Consider the following 19069-nt stretch of genomic DNA (forward strand, 5'->3'; position numbering starts at 1 on the left):
GCTTTGGAAATGCAGAGAGAGATAAAATAATCAAGTCACCAAAAATATATTTTATTTTTACAAAAATCAAATTAATATAAAATTTGTTATCACAACGAAATTAATATGAAATTATTAGCGAGTATGGCAACCAACAAAAATATTTTTAATTTTTAGAGAGATGAAATTAACCCAAAATTTGCTATCAAGATAAAATTAATACATAACTCCAGTGACATTTTACCTTCTATAAAATTACCAATAAACTGTAAATAAAATCCATCAAACACTTTGATATCCTTCTCCTTATATATATATATACAATAGACCCATATCATAATATAGCAACCATTCTTTGTTTCTTGGCGCACTCCAAGTCACAATGGAACATTTCAACAAAGCCAAAGCCGTGAAGCTCCGCAGCCACCTCGGCAAGTACCTCATCGCCGACGAGGACAAACTCCGTCAAAGCAAACGAGGCTCAACAAGAAAGGCAATATGGGAAATTGAACTAATAAACGGAAAGAACCACCACGTGCGGCTGAAAAGCTCCAACGGCCGTTACCTAACGGCGACGGACGCGCCGTTTCTCTTAGGCATGACGGGGAACAAGGTGGTGCTAGCGAATTTCGACAAGGGCACGGATTGGAAGTTCGAGTGGGAACCCATAACGGAGGGGTTCCACGTGAAGCTGAGAAGCTGGTGCGGGAAGTACCTCAGAGGTAACGGCGGCACGGTGCCATGGAGAAACTCCGTTACGCACGATGACCCTGCTAGCTCCGTTACTCACACTTGGATCTTGTGGGCTTCGGAACCCGTGCAAGAGTTTCCTGAGAAAATGGTTTCTTTCGCCGAGAGCGACTTTTCGTCGTTGGATTCGGAGGATGAGCTTCTGGCCTCGGAGGAAGAGTCTTCGAGAAGTCACAAGTCCATGCTCAAGGTGTGTGCCTACGTTCCATTCTACTTTCTTGATTTTACTATTATTGCATGTTCTTAAATTTTTACATCTTTAGATTAAAGTTTACATATAAGTTTGGATTAAACTAAAGTTTACAAATTAAGTTTGAAAAAAATATTATAGGACATGATTGAGTAAGTTTTTTTTTATATAAATACTTTAAAGAAGAAAAAAATTAATAAAATATTTTTTTATAAATTAAAATATGCTCGATCTTTATTAAATAATGATTAACTAATTTATGGATTTTTTTTTCTTAAAAATGAAAAAAAAACATCTGCAAACTAACTAATTATTAAGTAATAAATAACTTATTTAACTTGTAAAAAAATTGTTTTGTTTTTTTATTTTATTTTTTATCTTATAAATATTTTTAGAGAAACTTATACTGAAATAAATCCTAAGTCTTATTTCTTTCAAAGTGAATTTTTAAACAAATTGTTACTCTCAAACATACTTTTGAGAGCTACTAATATATGATTTTAAATTGACTTTACTATAATTTTGAAATCTAATTCTGACCGAATATTCAAGCACAGCCTTAATTGGTTGAAATTAGATTGTGGTTTAACTGATTTAGTTTACCTTGATTCTGTTGACCTGTATTATGTATTATAGGTTGAACCTTTAATTTAGGACAAGTGATCGAATTAATAATTGTGTTTGGTGGCAACGTGTTTGGATTGAACTCGGATGGGTGTTGTTGACCAAAAAAGAAAAATAAAACAGACGCGTGTTGCCGTAAATGAAAATGAAAATGGCTATATATTTGAATAATTTTTGAATTAAAATACCCTATTTTGAACAAGTAAATCCAAACTTTCATTCTACTTCATAACAAAACAAATAAATAAATATTTCATTTTTGTTATATGCTTTAATTTCCATTTGTTTAAGATTATTCCATCCAAGTATATATATATATATATATATATATATATATATATATATATATATATATATATATATATATATACACACACATATAATTAGATTGAACTATTGCAGTAATTATATACATGAAATTCAATCTAATGATGAATACACATAGAACGTAATGCGCGTTTGTGTTTTTCGTAAGAAAATAGATTAGGAGAGTGCAATTATATTTATTTACATATAATTAGATTAAACTATTGCAGTAAGAAAAAAAGATTGAACTATTAGAGTAGTATATGCAAAAAATAGTCATAACTATAAGTAGAAAATTTATAGCTCATAGTAATTTTGTATGTAAAATACTAACAATTCGTCATCACTATTTAATTTTGAGATTTCTACACAGAATATTATAAATACGTTCACGAGATCCTCTGCAGTTATACTTTCAACTGCATAAATCTTGACCTTTAAATTTTTATGTTAAATTATAGCATGGACATTTCTTATGATAATTCCATACGTTCATAGGCTTATAAATGCTGATCGATAATTTATTCTGATGCGAATTAAGTGACGCTCATCATTATTATGCTGTTATTTCCTTTTCCGGATTGAGGTGCCATCCTGATCCGTGATATTAACTAATATTAATTATTTTTCCTGTCTTTAATTATAAGATATTTTAATTAATTATTATTTTTTAAAATAATTATCATATTAATTTTATCAATTAATTATATTATGATTTTAAAATTATTTTTTTTATTCACTTACTTGTTTCTTATTAATGTTAAAAAAATAATTAAGTAAATATATATAAAAAATAATTAATACATCTAAAAATTAGACTTTTATAAAAAAGGATAAATCATTTTTAAAAAAAAATATTATAATTAGAAATGAAGGGAGTATAATATTTTGACCTTCTTTCTTGCTTTGCTATTCTAGAGTTAGGGGTGATTTAAATTCAAATTAATCTAAAATAAAAATAAAAAATAGTGAAAAAAATCTAAAAAATGAATCACATTTTTTTTAGATTTGTGTGGATAATTTTTTTTTGGTTAAATATTTTTTTTAATTTATTATGTAGGTTTAATTTAGTCGTTTAATTTTTTATAGGTTCAATTTGATTCTTTAATTTTTAAAATTGATTTAGTTTGATCTTTTAATTTTTTTTATTCAATTTGGTTCTCTAATTTTGAAAACTAATTTTTTTTTGCTTCGGAAAATGTGTATTTTGTGACAAATTAAAATTACTTAGTGACGATTTTGAAATGTTATAAAATATGATTTCTTATCATTTAAATTTAAGGACCAAATTGAACTAATTTAAAAAATTAAATAATCAAATTGAATCTAAAAATTAAATTAGAGAATAAAATACTAATTTAACCATTTTTTTCTTCTCAAATCAATCGGTTTGATTAGATTTGTAGTTTGAATTTGTGAAATTGAATCAAACCTAATACTTATTTATGATTTATGTTTGTATCACTTGAATTTCATTGTATTTTGTCTACCAAATTTATATAATGTATATTTTTTTTTCAAACAATATTTTTAAGATATGGTTAGTTTAAGATAAATAAATTTTGACAATTTTTTATTATAAAAGATTTAACATATTAACAAGTTTTATAGATTGCTATTAACAATATTTTCAATGTAATTTAATTTAAAAGATGAAAAGAAAATATACTATATTTTAATAAAATCTAATCAAACCAAATTACAAAATATTAATTTCATTTGATAACTTACATATATCTTTTAAGTTTGATTTAAATGATTTTTTATTTTTAATGAAAAATCAAATGAAATCGAGTCGGAACAGCTCTTCCTAAAGTCTGCCCCTTCACCTCCATGAGTGAGTTTTGTTATTCTTGGGATTCTTCCGCCTTATATAGTTAACACATGCAAGACACTTTTTATTTTGTTTAGGATTAGATATATTTTTGGTGTATGAATTGAATATTTTTTTATTTTTATAATTTTTTTATTTCTTATAATATAAAATGTGTTTATTTTATTTTTGATGTTTAAAATACTTTATATGACACTTTTATTTTAACATTAAAAAATACATTATCTAAAATATTTAAAATACCTGGATGAAAAATAAAACAAACATATTTTGTAAAAATTAAAATAATTTTTTATAAGGAAAAAAACAAAAAAAAAACACTAAATTAGCTTAGATCAAAATTATGTTTAATTTTTTTTTCATAACAGAAGTTTAGAATAAAAAATACTATATATCATGTGCTCCGACAAGTCTGAATTTTTACCAACTGGGTCCCGCAAATCGCCGCTCACGCGGAGCTTCAACAATACACGAACCGCGTGATATTAATTTTGCTGCCTCTGCTCTGTCTACCTACACACTTGCCACCCACTATTTGTTCCTCATTGTTACCCCATGGCCACATTATTAATTAAATATGTTTTTTTTATCAATAGAAATAAATAAATGATGATATAAAAATTTATAAAAATTTATATATTAAAAAATAGTACTATTATAGGATTATACTTTTTTAATATTAATACTATTATTATTTCTTGATATTATAGAATTTAATTTAAATACAGTAATAGAGTAATTTTTTTTCAACTTTATTTTCTTACGTTACATTAATATACCACTATACCAATACCCAAAACCCAAGTCACTCTTCATTCATCTCTGATCCAAACGAAGTAACGAACCAACCAATCACCCTGTCTTTCTGACCCAAAAACATAGTCCCAAATCGAACAAAATCAATCAACTAACTCCTCCAACGTTGTTGTTATTATGCAGACAACAAGTTCCAACACCTCCGGCGCCACCTCGATCCGTTCCGGCATGGAGCTCTTCCACCGCGCGAAGGCGGTGCGCCTCCGCAGCCACCACGACAAGTACCTCCTGGCCGACGAGGACGAGGAGTCCGTCACGCAAGACCGCAACGGATCCTCCCGCAACGCCAAGTGGACGGTGGAGCTCATCCCGGAGTTCGACAACATCATCAGACTCAAGAGCTGTTACGGAAAATACTTGACGGCGTCCAACCAGCCGTTACTGCTCGGCGTGACGGGGCGCAAGGTGGTGCAGAGCTTGCCGCGGCGGCTCGACTCCTCCGTGGAGTGGGAGCCCGTGCGCGACGGCGCGCAGGTCAAGCTCAAGACCCGTTACGGGAACTTTCTGAGAGCGAACGGTGGGGTCCCACCTTGGAGGAACTCCGTGACGCACGATATCCCGCATAGGACCGCCACACAGGATTGGATCCTGTGGGATGTGGATGTTCTCGAGATTCATGTGGTGTCCCCTGCTCCGCCTCCGATTCCGCACTCCGATTCGCTTGATTTCGAATCGAATACTCCTTCTGCTGTAAACATCAAATCTACTACCTTCTCCAGACAAGAGGTATGCATTACTTTTTTTTTTTTTTTCCTATAGATGCTTCTAATTGATCGTTTTAATTTGATTATTTTGTGGGTTTGAGAGTAATCAATTTGAGTTGAGTGGTAGAAAATGGAACTAGTGGAATACACTTTCCTTTAATCATGGATTTACACATGAGAAATGCTAACTTTATTCTCACTTCTTATATATATTAAATGAGAATTGAATATTATGAATTGAAAATTGTTCATTTAAGTTTAAAGTTGTATTTGGGTGATCAATAGTAAAATTGATTTTAGTTAACATTCATTTTGAAGCTATGTAATTTATATTTGAATGTTTTTTATTTTAAAAATAAGTTAATGGTAAAATTTGGTAAATTTTTTTTTATCCAACACGTAAGTTGCTAAAATTGCTTTAAGTCAAAATCTATTTTGATCCTAGAATTGATTCTTCATAGAATTAAAGATGCGAACATTTACCTAAGGTTACATTGGTTTTTCAATGTGATTTTGGATAATTCAACATGTAATTTAAACATGCACTCTTTTAAGGATGGATTGTTGTATAATTGAACATGAGAAAATGCTAGGAACACACTTTATAATGCACTTACATATTCTCTTTTGAATGTGTTAGAAAGAGTTTTCGTTTTTAAAATATTATTGAATTATGGATTGATTATAGTTACAAATTATTGACTTCAGTAATAATTAGTCATTTATAAAGTGGCTTGAAAGTGGTTGACAATCTAAATTAGTATGATAATACTAAGGAGGTCTAGTTCAATTGGTTGAATAAGTGAGTGTTGTAAACCTTTGGTATCATGTTTAATTCCTACAGACAAAAAAATAATTAGTGTGATAATGCATTACAATTAAATTGTTATTCGTTTGGTTGGGTTTGTAGTCGACGGATTCGAATGTGGGTTCGCCGCCAAAGAAGATGGAGGGGAGGACTATATACTACCACGTTGCAGAAGATAATGGGGATGTGGATGATGAGAATGTGCAGGGTTATTCTTTGAATTTCAAAGGGAATGGGGTTGAGCAGTTAGCTCGAAAGTTTGAGGAAGAGACTGGGCTTGAGGGAGTTATTGTGTGCACTCGAAGTCCTTTGAATGGAAAACTCTACCCTCTTCGCTTGCAGCTTCCTCCAAACAATGTCACCATGCAGGTTGTTTTGGTTCTTCCCTCATCTAAAGGTTAGTCTCCCCCTTGTCAAATGTTTTTTCTCGTCAATGCTTAATCTTCTTCTGTTTTACACGTATCTTAGTACTTGTTATGTTACATAATTTGATAAATTTAACTGTTCGCTGAGGTTAAAGATTGAATTTGTATGGGGAATTCATATAACCGTTTGTGCTAAAATTTAGGATATCAAAATAGCAATTTGGTATTCCTAGATTTTTGTCTTTGACTGTGGCAATTTTCTAAATTTTTTATCGTTTGAAATCTGTATATTTGACAGCTTTTTTGTCTAAAGTACATATCAAGTGTATGAAATTCAGAAAAAAATATTTGGTATTGAAATTTGTTTAAACTAGATTTTTAGCTAATCTATTCTTCCTCTCCGTTTTTTTTTTTGAACTAAATTTTTGTGTGCTATATAAACTATAGGATATATTGAATCCTAAAATGAGAAGGTACCAAAAGCTCCACCATTTTGAGTCCGTAATCTAACTGGATTGATTAATGGATATTTAGTGAAATCGAAGTATTGAGTTGAAGAATTGGGGATTGTGTTGATGATTTCATTCATAATAACTCTCTCATGAGATGGAAAATTTCATGTTGTCAGATCAAGTATTCTAGCTGTTATTCTGCTTTACATGTATTGCTCTACTTCATAGAAAATTAAACTACGTCTGAAGGACTTTGTTATTGTTGCAATGAATTTTGGTGGTGAAATCTGAAATGGTATAACTTTCACAAAAGAAGTAATTTGAAGGAATATTTAATGTTATGGTTTGACAAATTCAGCTATGGTTCCTCAAATGTCATAAAAGTATGCAACAAATATAAACAATTTCTCATTTTGGATGATCTTGTCGTTGCTGAGAAGTAAGGAAGTTGCATCTCTAGCATTTATGCAGCTTGTTTAAGCAAGCTCTTAGAAGAAATCGTCACAATCATGTTATTTAAATTGCACATAAGACTTTAATCACTTCTGTTCCCTTCAGTTTCTTCATCCTCACCTCTTTATGTTAGATTTGTCTGAATAGGTTATCCTGTTGATCTAACATTTGCCTTTTGTTCTGGTGTTTCAGTGGCAAGAGAATTTGAGGAGCAAGGTATACTATGACAAGCTACATTATTGTTGGAGTCTTGAATCTACTGAAATGCAAGGCCTATGTACGTTGTGATCCAAGCGTGTTTCAAATTTTATGTGATAGCATTTAACAATATGTTGCAAAACTCCACCTATTTCAAGTGAGTCCATTGCATTTATAAGGCAGAGTTCACCAAGGTCCAATGGAGGTAACTTAAAGTTTCCATGGCAAGGTTCATATCAGCAATATCCTCTATTAAGTGGTGTGGAAGGGTTGTAGATGATTCTGATGGAGATGAAAGTCTTTGTTAGGCTTCCTATTTATTAGTGCTATAGCTTTAATCTTTAGCCTATTCTTGTGGATTCAGATATTTGTTGTTTCTTTCTCTGTTGGTAATTTTCTGTTTTTCATGTTTTTTTAAGGTGTATCATTTGTATAGACAACTTTTATCAGAAAACTAGAGGTATATTTTTTATTCATATATAAATTTAAGGTATTAGAAGCATTTTTTAATCAGATAATTTTTTGCCTCATTTGTTTGTATCTAATCAAGTGATCACATCGAATGATTTTTTTTTTGTAATTATTTTTTACATATGAAAGATATGTAGTCATTTCTTTTTTATGAAACAACTTTGTAGTAATTTCTTATTCATTAAAACTTCTAAATTACATTGAAATCATATGCTAGTTTTGGAAATGGAAAGTGGTGAACCACTTTAAAATATAACCAAAATATAATTTGTTGATCCGAACACATGTTATCCTGCTATTTCCAATTGACTCCAGAGCATTTAGATTCGCGTGGCTGATGGTTTCAATCATTTCATGGAGATGTTATCAGTTCCCGGCGAAAAATAAAAAATCTTGAAACAAACAAGATGTGTATCTTGAAACAAACAAGATTCATAAACGCTTGATATATTTAAGTTCTTTAATTCGTAATTGGCTCTAGGCTTATAAAAAAAATTTAATTCGTAATTGGCAAGAGGATTAATATGTGTCAATAATTTATTGGTGTACTGCACCTAACCTGATCGCAGCAAATAACAACTCATAAGATTTTTTTAAAAAAATTCGTTCGTACAGAACGATTCAATTTTATAATCATGAAAGGGTAGATCGGCAAGACCAATTATTTCCGTGAACATCGTTGACTGAGTTGGAAAGCTGACACAATTCAATGAATTCATAGTATAAATGAAGAGGATGCAAAAGGGACACGAGCATTACAAGCCATGATGATCTCTTTGGTTGACATAAGGTATTAAAATGCAATATTCTGTTAAAAATCAATATAAAGTTCTGTTCATCCATTGAATTTGTGTCTTGAGGTTCATGTGGTTGTTGGGAGGGGAGGATCATGTTTCACTAGTATCAAGCTATTGGCCTAAATTATTATGAAATGATTCATGCACATTTCACGAAGTAATGATTTGCATTTTGTAAGTGCATGAAAGTGGATCAACATGCAAGATAAAAAAATTGACATATTACAGATACTGTGTATAATTATTTTTGTCTGTTACTTTTCATATGTTCACAAAACATTTTCCTTATACCATTAGTTTCCATGTTATGTTCTCTCCTTTTCCCATACTATAAGTTAATGAACAACCTTTTGATTTTGGAGTATATTTTTAGAATAGGTGTTGCCATAAAAAAGTAGGTGAGAGGTAGAGATATAAGTTATCCTGAACGTTTTGAATTTAACTTGTTATACTTTACCCTTTTAGACATGGGAATGTCCTGGTATTGAACACAGTATCCAACTAAGGCATGAGCATGAGCAATTAACTTTCTTTCTTTAATGAATTGTATCTTCCTAGTCCTAAGAAGTCGTTACAGTTCACCTCAGATCTTTCAACTATACATGCATCATTACCTTCGACACAAGCATCTATCACCAATAATCCATACAAGAACATGTTCCATCTTTAAAATGATGGAATCGAGCACGATCTCTTACAATTATCTCCACATTGTAAATCCTGGAGATCAATTTAGTTACCCTGTGGCAATCATTACACACCCTAAGGTTCTTAAACACTCTAATTGGCACGTCAGGTTTTGAGTTTAAGATCCCAAAAGCTATAGCCAGTCTCTCACTGTGCAACCTCAGAGTATTCAGTTTTCCATCATTAACCTCATCAACCATAGGTGCCCCTGAATAGTCAGGTAAATACCCTATTGATTCTAGCTTCTCCTCAATTTCATTCACAACCTTATATATATTTTCACTCTTTGGATGAGTGGTGTCACCAGCAAAAAATTCATGAACCACTCCATCTATCTCTATTATACTGCAGCCAGGCTCTTTAGTCACACCCTTTTCACTCATTAGTTTTCTAAGCAATCCTACATCATTCCACCTACAAGCAGAAGCATACACTTTTGACAAAAGCACATAAACTCCACTACTACACACACTCCCCTCTGACTCAAAGACTTGCTTTGCCATTTCTTCACTTAGCTCAACACTTGCATATTGCTTGCAACATGCATCCAAAAGACTCCTCCAGATTACAGCATCTGGTTTGATTGACATTTCTGAGACCAAGTTTAGAGCCTCATTGATGCGTCCGGCTCGAGCGAAAAGATCAACAAGACAACCATAATGCTCCAATCTTGGTTCCACATTGTACTCCTTAGTCATCATGTCAAAATGCACAATCCCCTCATCAACCATTCCCCTATGGTTACATGCACTCAAGACACCAACAAAAGTGATTGAATTAGGCACAATTTTTTCTACCTTCACCATTCTGACATAATAGTCCAATGCAGCTTTAGCCTCACCATGCATTGCTAAACCCAATATCATTGAATTCCATGCATTCAGATCTCTAAAAGCCATGCTTTCGAAGACTTGCTTTGCAATTTCCAACTCCCCACTTTTGCAATACATATCCACCAAACAAGTATTGACCAAAACATCATCAACCATATTCTTGTCACACTTTTTCAAAATATAAGCATGAACCCACAAACCCAAAGACAAAGCACCCAAACCAGCACAAGCACTAATAACACTCTGCATTGTATACCCATCAGGGTCATGCACCCTCTGCATCTCACCAAACATTCTCAAGGCAGTGTCAAAGATTCCACCTTTAGCATAAGAATCAATCATGATATTCCACGAAACCTCATTTCTCTCACTCATCTTATAAAACATTTTCTCTGCCAAGTCTAGGCACCCACACGTCGCATAAAAATGAACCAAACTGTTACAGATGTATGTATCCGACTCAAACCCATGTTTCAAAACGTGGGCATGCACCTGTTTTCCTTCACAGAGAGAAAAAGTGTAAGCACAAGCCTTTAGAACAATAGGGAACGTGTGGTTATCGGGAACTGCGGTTTTTTCTTCCATTGTCATCATTGTTTTGTAGAGCTCCATGGCCTTGTGTTTGTGGTTGGTGTTGGTGCTTCTTGCGTAGACTCTTATGAGAGTGTTCCACATGAAGGAATTTGGGTTGGGAAAGTGGTGAAACACGCGAGTGGCGTAGGTGAGATTGGGCTGAGTCAGAGAGGAGTAGTGTTGAAGAATATTGGTGTAGAGAAAGATAGCATTTGGGTGGTTGCTGTTAACTGTGCGAAGCGTTTGAGCGTGAATTTGCTTGAGCTGAGGCATAGTGATAGTGGTGGGTTCGTTCAGCAAGTGGATAAGGTGTTGGCTTTGGTTGTTGGTGCTGGTGGTTGTGGATAAAAGCAGAGAAGGTGGGCTTGTGGCCATGGTCAAGGGGGCACCTTGAGGAATTTCCTTAGGATAATTGTTGTAAAGAGACTCACAATGTTCTTCACGTTCTTCTCAATGGAGTGAGCACAGGTACTGTCTGCAACTGGTTCGGGGTGTCCTAGATGAAGCGGATAAGGAGAGAGAAAAGATATTAACAATATGAATCACCTTACTCTTATCATTGCAAGTGAATGATCACTTGTTACCATGTCACCTCTTCGTTAAAATATCTTACTCCAAGGATGATTTGATTGAGTAAAAGAGAAGAAAAATGAATCAAAAGTAGAAAAAGTGTTGGCTTAATTATATAATTGGTTATTTAATTTGATCTTTTCAGTTTATTGTTTAAAATGAAATAATTATATTTTTTTCTTCAAATTCATTAATTATTTGATGAAAATTAATATTTTTTAAAATATTATATTTTTTAAATTAATTATTTGACGACTCATGTAAAAAATGATGTCTTAGATCTCGGTTAACTTTATCCAAACCCAGTCTTTTTAATGAATTGTGAAACAATCAATTAAAAAATACAAAATCTTATATTATTAACAATCGATGCAAAAAAATATTAATTTTCATCAAATAATTAATAGATTTGATGTAAAGTGTATAATAGTTTCATTTTAAATAATTGAGAGATTAAATTAAACTTTTTAATAATTAAGGGATCAAATTAAATCTTAAAATATAATTCAGAGATCAATTGTATAATTAAAAAAAAATTGAATTGAAGTAAAAAGGTAAAGATGTGGGAGAGTTTGCACAAATTTTGTTATTAACTTGTGATTATCTACATATATAAATATGATTAGTGATTAAAATAAATGAACATATAACTAGTCGTATCATTACCAATATGTGATTAACGGTGTCATAAGGTTATTTAAATGCCTAACATTAGATGATTTTATCTTGTAAGCGATTAATGTCACAAAGTTATTATAAAATACCTAATAATAATATTAATCACTCGTGAAACAAATTAAATTTTACATATGTAATTAATCATGTGTATTAGATAGATACCAAGTGTATGATTTATGGGTGTATGATAATCATATAGTAGTCCTGAAGTTTCATGAAATATGCGAGCCATTGACATTAATTTGATAAAGAAATTAACATATCCGTAACTTCACATATCACATTCATACATGGAGTACAATGTACATGTATTGTTCAAACAGTATAAATACAATATAGTATGTCTAAATTATTAAAATCTAAATATATTAGACCACATATTGTAAAAATCATTGTTTGCATTTGAACCATCAGCATCTGTGTACATGTTGGGAGGTGTGCGAAGCAAACGATGATGTCTCTCCATTTCGAGTTTGTCGATGTGTTTCAGAGTTGCTTGATAATTTTGGAATAGACCAGCTGCATGAGGTGCCCTTAGAAAATATCTCCATTGATGTGTTGCAAGTTGCTTATACTTTGCAATTTCTTGATCTAAATCTCCAACATATACACGGTTTAATTTTTGCAGCACATCCTTAGCAATTTCCTCGACAATTTCAGATTCCAATCTATGCATAATGAACATCAACATATAAATAGGTACATGATAAAGTTTTAAGACCATATGAACAGTCAAGAATTTTTATATCATCACTAAATAAAAAATTATCGTTAGTATAACTTTTAGTATAATTTTTATAAAAATTATCACACTTATAATAATTTATAATTAATTGATAATATAAAATATATTACATTGTAAATGTATACACTATATTCTATATTAACCAAATGATTTATTGGGTGATTTATCTTTTTTTTTTTTCTATATTGATGCGTTATCTTTTAAAAAATTTATATTTTGATTCTTTATCTTTTTAAATTATATCAAAATGGTCTTTCTATCGATAATGTTGCATTGAAATACAAATATTAATAACTATAAATGGTCACAAAATGCAAGCTTCTTCTTCCTTCTCCTCTTCTCCCCTAGTCTTCCCGTATCATTATCACCACCACCACCATCAATCACTTTGCACCCAATCATCATAGCCTTCTAACCCATGCAACCAAGCCAGACACCACCACCATCTCCCCCTCCCCCAAAACACCGATGCACACCCAACTACCACCATAGCCACTCAAACGTTGACGACCCCAGGCATCATCCAAACCACACTGCATACATCACCACCACCAACCTTAGTCGCCCATATATCCACAACCTCCAAGCCACAATGCCACCTTCACAAAACCCAACACCACCAACTGTGACCCAAACACCTCCCAAAATACCATCACCGCTCAGATCTAATGCGCCACCATCTCTTGAAGCCACCACTACCATGGTGAACTTCTTGGGTGCTACAGGGGAATGATCTTGACGGATGCACAACGGAAGAAAGAGGGAGCGGAGGGAGGATTGAAGAGAAAGAGAGGAGAAAGGAGATGGGAAAAGAAAAGAATGACGAATATGAAGGGAAAAAAAACTTATATTATTTGGTAGTTTTTAACTGCCAATACTTTATTCCATTAATGACGTTCACATTAGATGAACACAGAATGATCATTTTAAACAAGTTTAAAAACATAAAGTACTAAATGAAATTTCTAAATGATAAGTGATAAAATTGAATAAAAAAAGATAAAAAAAACCAAATAGGTTATTTGGCCTCTCTATTATACAAAACTTATTTGTGATTGCATATTATCCATTCCCAATATTAAAAAATCTAGATTAAAAATACTTTCCAACATCAAATCATTGCCAAATCATTTTAGACTAGAGAATTAGAAATTGAATTTGAGCCTTTTTTTTTGGCCTATTTTGATAAATTTCTCTATAAATACTTTTAGGAGAAAAAACTAAAAAAAAATAAAATAAAATAAGTTTTTTCATAAGTTAAAATAACTAGCTCTCAATTAACTAATTATTAATAAATTTATAGATCTCATCTTATTTTTTTTTTTAGAAATTATACAAGAGAATTTCTACAAAGAACCAATTTTAGCTTGTACAAATAGAGACCCACACGGTTATTTAGCTAGTTAAACCTCAATTGATAGAGAAGACTGGACTGAAAAAAATCCGTGCCATAGAATAAAGTTACCTATCAACGGAGCAATCCCACCCAGAGAGATTGGTTGCTTCTCGGAGAGCATCCTTCCATTTTTGCACCTTGTTTGGCCTATCCATAAATCGCTCCTCATGTCTAGCAAATGCACTTGCAAAGCTTCCCGTTTGATTTCGTACATGGGTAGGCTCAATGTCATAAAACACAGGCACTACCATTTGTCTCCTTGTTTTCTTACATTCCATTATTTTCTTGACCTCATCCAAACACCACTTGGATGTTCCAAAGTTTTTGGAGAAGACAATCACAGAGAGCTTTGCATCTTCGATGGCCCTAAGAAGAGTCCCTGATATTTCATCCCCTCGCTCAAGGTTGTAGTCTATGTAGGTATTAATTTCCATCCTTTTGAAAGCAGCATGTAGATGGCTCGTGAAAGTCTTTCTTGTGTCCTCACCTCTGAAACTAAGGAACACCTCGTGCCTTTCTTCAAGATTACTTGAGGATGATGATGATGCCATCTCATATATGATATAACAAGATGTTGATTATATATACTGCTGGAGTCCTCAATTTTGTTGATGATCTAGGGATGTTTTCCTATATTTAAAACACCCTTGTCATATCATATAATGTCATGGTTTATATATATATATATATGACGGCCGGCACATGAAAAACATTAGTGACAACATGTTGATATAATAGTACAATTAATCTTCATCAAGCACACAAAGTTCAATATTGGTAAGAATGATATAACATAATTTACACTACACTTTCATATCTTTTGACATTTAGCATGGTTGAGTAGTATATATACTTACTATTTTACCATTTATGATTTCTTTTACTTTCGAAGATAAAAATTAAAGATGAATGCGATGTTCATGATACATAACCTAATTAACATATGATACAAACGATACTTCACAAGGGGATGTTGGAATTGAAGCTAATGGATAAAGAGGTACCGTATGATGCGCATGCCGCTGCAATATTGTGATTTGTGAAGCAAACTTCAATAGGAGCAGTAGGGATATAGATGGGAATTAGGGTATAAGAAGGAGAGGGCACTGCTTCTTCCAATGTAGCTTCCTGGGATTGATCGAACAATGGTAATATTCACTAAAGTTGCATAGATAGATAAGAAATAGAAGAGAGCGGCATAATATATTTCTATTTTGACGAGTCCATATTAAATATCATTGAAAGCATTGCTTTGCGTTAACAAATGCAATTGACAATGACTATATTTTAATAAGGAAAACGTCGCTATTGTCTAAAGAAGAAAAAGGAAAACATCGCTATCTGCTATGAAGAAATTTTAGTAAGAACTGTAATGAAAGACATTAAAATATTAGCGATAGTTTGAATACATAGACAAATAAAAACTAATAACTATGTAATTTTCGATCTATCAATTGTCTTTTGCATTATCACACCCTAATAACGTTTTCTAAGATTCAGACTTACCAATATCATTAACATACACAATAATGATATATGAACTATTGATCATTTTTTATCCTATCATATATATTATTGGTTTGAAAATTCTGTTATTGATCAATCATTGAACAACTAATTACCAATGAGATGATTCCATTTAAGTGATTGACTCAAGGTAATTAAGAACTATGGGTGTTTGCTTTCATCATGGGTATTTGTCTTGAAAATTGTCCTTGAACATTTTTCACATTTTGATCTATGTCTACTTCATTCTACATGCATATATATATATTTTTAACTTCCACTATCATTTCTTCAATTATTTTAGGAGATTAACCATGACTCCATATGCATTTAACTTTGGAAACACTATTTGTAATTGCCTTCCATGTTCAAATCTCCTCTCTAACTTGGTCTTCTCTAAAGTAGGTCTAATTTTGGATCACTTGTCAATCCAATTATGTTTTGCTAGTCGTTAGAAACAATCTAAAATGACTATTTTAGTCGTCTAGACCAAGCTAGCCAAAATTTTGGTGACTTTTTTTGACTTAATTATTGTTTTAGTCCTTGAATTTAGGGTGCATGTTTTTTTAATTTCTGAAATTCAAAAATATTTTTTTAGTCCTTGAATTAATTAGGGTGTGTGTTTCTTTTAGTCCTTAAATTTTGACATTATTTTTTAGTTCCTAATATAATAAATTGACACTTTATGTCAATTTTTAGCATTTTGACAGTTTTTTTTAACATTTTATGATAGTTTTAAAATGCAAATTCAAAATGAACCAACATTATGACTTAATTTGGAAAATGAATCCATTTTCTTGCCAAACTAATTTCAACAAATTTTAAAATAAGTATAAAAATTGGTCTTTGGTTTCAAAATTAATTTTAAACATAATTTAATTATTGTTTTAGTCTTTGAATTTGGGATGTATGCTTTTTTTAGTCCCTAAAATTTAAATTATTCTTTTTTGTTCTTGAATTTTGACAAATTGTTGTCTTTTAGACTCCAGTATAATAAATTGATACCTTGTGATAATTTTAGTTTTCATAAATTAGTTTTTATTTTTTTTACCGCTTGAATTTATATTTTATATTAGCAGTGATGATGGTTCTTTTCGGACATTGTTTATGGACATGGTTTGCACATCTGTTTTCATGATTATTAGTGATGCAGATATTGTAAACTGATTTTGCAGCTCTATACGTTTCATATATGTACCATATTGAAGATCTCCTTGTGTGGTATTTTGTTGACATCATCGGATCTGAAGATTTATTTAAGGGGGTTTGAAGGAAATATAAAACAGCTAGCATGCTATTCATATTTGTTTCCTTGCGTTATTATTATTATTATTTTTTTTTTTTATGTAAGTTTGACAAGATTTTATTTTGCTGGGGGTGCTGTTTTCTAACAGCACCATTTCATGTACTGTTCAATTGGAATGGTCACCTCTCGTGGACATTCCACCCTGAGTGGCTAGATCATTTTTATAAATTAACAAAACACTAATATGGATCTGTTTTAAAATAATTTACAGTCATAAGTTTGTTTTGATTATAAATTAGTCAAAATTACTATTTTGACTAATAAATTTAAGAACAACATAACATATGTCATATCTTTTGACAGGTATTATATTTTTCTTAGATTTATTGGTCAAACAAGTAATTTTAAGCAGATAATGATCAAAATTGATCGATGTAGATAATTTTTTTTAGGTAAAGTTCATGCCGGTAGATTGTTTCAAAACAGATTCATATTAGTATTTTATTTATAAAAATGACTCAAAATATTAATTAAGTGGACATTCCAATTCATGAAATGAATTGTTTTGCCTTTTCAAAAGAAAATTATAATTAAGAATTATTACAAAAGTTAATAATTTTTTCATTCTTCCAAATTAAAAAGTATATATTTTTTTAGTTCCTCGGATTCATGAAATATTTTTCTTAATCTCTACTGTGATTAAAAAAAAATCGTTCCAATTATGCATTCAATCAGTAAGAAATCAGTTAGGAGATAGACTTAAAAAAATCATTTCTTTAATATGAAGGATTAAAAAAATACAATTTTAATTTAGGAACTTAAAAGGATAAACTCCAAATTTAACTGACAAAAAACCTATTTAAACCTAATTAATTCGAAAACTACCTGTTGACCAAGCAATCCAATCCAGAGAGGTTGGCTACTTCTCTCAAACTGTCTCTCCAAAGTTCCACCTTCTGCACGTTGTCTTTAAAACGTTGCTCATGTTTCACAAAAGCATCTGCATAACTTCCGGTCTGGTTCCGCACATCTGACGGATCTACATGATAAAAAATTGGTATCACGATTTGACCCTTTGTTCTTCTGCATTCCATAATTTTCACGAACTCTTCCAAGCACCACTTCGAAGTGGCATATGTAGTTTCTGGACAAGACGATCACCGAAACCTTGGACTCCACGATAGGCCTTAGGAGCGTTGGTGATATTTCATCCCCTCTCCCAAGCTTGTAGTCAACGTAGGTTCTGATTTTGAGCCTTCCCAGAGCGGCAAGAAGATGAGCAGTGAAACTATGGCGAGTGTCCTCGCCTCTAAAGCTTATGAACACGTCGTCGGTTTCTTGAGGAATGAATGAAAAAGATGATGATGATGCCATTCGGATTTTGGAGGCTAGCTAGCTAGCTTTCTTGTTAGGAGAAGAATGAGAAGATTTATAGAAGGGGCAAACTCTTGATGTGGGCTTGCAAATATATATATGATCTTTTTTTCTCTATATAATAGGGAGGAGTGTAAGTTATTCAATTTGAGTTGAGTTTGGTCGAATCCATGATCCAGTCAAATTAAATTTGAACGGTTGATTTGGATAGATTTTCTATAAAAAAAATGAAATCCAATTTAAATCATTTAATTTTGTTTATTTTTTTAAACACAATATTTTTTATTAAATAAATTAGATTAAACTATTTCTTATTAGATTTTTATTAAAAAGAAAATTTTGTAATGTTGTCACACCTCACTCCATTTCACTAATTCCTATCTATTTATCCATGAGAATAAAAAAATTAAATATATCATATTCGAGATAAAGAGTTTCAACAAAAAAGATGACGATATATTTTAAATATTTTTTTCTACCGAAACTAATGGGATATTATGAGGCATATTTTTTGTAAATAGATTTAAAATATTTTTAAAATTTATTTGAAGTGACTTTAATCAATAAAACACTTATCACTTTGATCCTGAAGGTTAAGGATGTATTGATGCTTACTCAATTCAAATCAATAATTAATAATATTTGATTTTTTAAAAAATTGAAATATATATATATATATATATATATATATATATATATTAATAATAAAAATAA

General features: G+C 31.4%; 3 protein-coding genes and 1 pseudogene across 3 annotated transcripts; 1 reads left to right on the forward strand and 3 right to left on the reverse strand.

The window, feature by feature from the left end:
• Nucleotides 1-326: 326 nt before the first annotated feature.
• Nucleotides 327-7992, forward strand: LOC114423235. Its single transcript, XM_028389912.1, has 4 exons — nucleotides 327-919; nucleotides 4623-5225; nucleotides 6114-6408; nucleotides 7474-7992. The coding sequence occupies exons 1-4, from the start codon at nucleotides 362-364 to the stop codon at nucleotides 7506-7508; spliced, it is 1491 nt and encodes a 496-aa protein (XP_028245713.1). The 5' UTR covers nucleotides 327-361; the 3' UTR covers nucleotides 7509-7992.
• Nucleotides 7993-9377: 1385 nt separating this feature from the next.
• LOC114424348 (pentatricopeptide repeat-containing protein At1g59720, chloroplastic/mitochondrial) lies at nucleotides 9378-11409 on the reverse strand. The gene has a single exon (XM_028391190.1). The coding sequence runs from the start codon at nucleotides 11213-11215 to the stop codon at nucleotides 9380-9382; it is 1836 nt and encodes a 611-aa protein (XP_028246991.1). The 5' UTR covers nucleotides 11216-11409; the 3' UTR covers nucleotides 9378-9379.
• Nucleotides 11410-12329: 920 nt separating this feature from the next.
• On the reverse strand, nucleotides 12330-15433 carry LOC114423238 (TMV resistance protein N-like). Its single transcript, XM_028389915.1, has 3 exons — nucleotides 15234-15433; nucleotides 14299-14859; nucleotides 12330-12756 (listed from the first exon to the last, which is right to left on the reverse strand). Exons 2-3 carry the CDS (start codon nucleotides 14778-14780, stop codon nucleotides 12441-12443), a joined length of 798 nt encoding a protein of 265 aa, XP_028245716.1. The 5' UTR covers nucleotides 14781-14859; nucleotides 15234-15433; the 3' UTR covers nucleotides 12330-12440.
• A 2307-nt stretch (nucleotides 15434-17740) lies between these two features.
• On the reverse strand, nucleotides 17741-18511 carry LOC114423241 (annotated as a pseudogene).
• Between the last annotated feature and the right edge of the window lie 558 nt (nucleotides 18512-19069).

The sequence above is a fragment of the Glycine soja genome, chromosome 8 (assembly GCF_004193775.1).
Source record: "Glycine soja cultivar W05 chromosome 8, ASM419377v2, whole genome shotgun sequence".
Taxonomy (NCBI): domain Eukaryota; kingdom Viridiplantae; phylum Streptophyta; class Magnoliopsida; order Fabales; family Fabaceae; genus Glycine; species Glycine soja.

What these genes read in the sequence shown, in the direction of transcription:
- LOC114424348 (XM_028391190.1), bottom strand. Translation starts at nt 11,215, where the DNA reads ATGGCCACAAGCCCACCTTCTCTGCTTTTATCCACAACCACCAGCACC.
- LOC114423238 (XM_028389915.1), bottom strand. Translation starts at nt 14,780, where the DNA reads ATGGCATCATCATCATCCTCAAGTAATCTTGAAGAAAGGCACGAGGTG. An exon ending in TGGGATTGCTCCGTTGATAG is followed by an intron (nt 12,757 to 14,298) that starts GTAACTTTATTC and finishes CATTATGCATAG; the next exon opens with ATTGGAATCTGAAATTGTCG.
- LOC114423235 (XM_028389912.1), top strand. Translation starts at nt 362, where the DNA reads ATGGAACATTTCAACAAAGCCAAAGCCGTGAAGCTCCGCAGCCACCTC. An exon ending in CTACCTTCTCCAGACAAGAG is followed by an intron (nt 5,226 to 6,113) that starts GTATGCATTACT and finishes TTGGGTTTGTAG; the next exon opens with TCGACGGATTCGAATGTGGG. An exon ending in GGTTCTTCCCTCATCTAAAG is followed by an intron (nt 6,409 to 7,473) that starts GTTAGTCTCCCC and finishes CTGGTGTTTCAG; the next exon opens with TGGCAAGAGAATTTGAGGAG.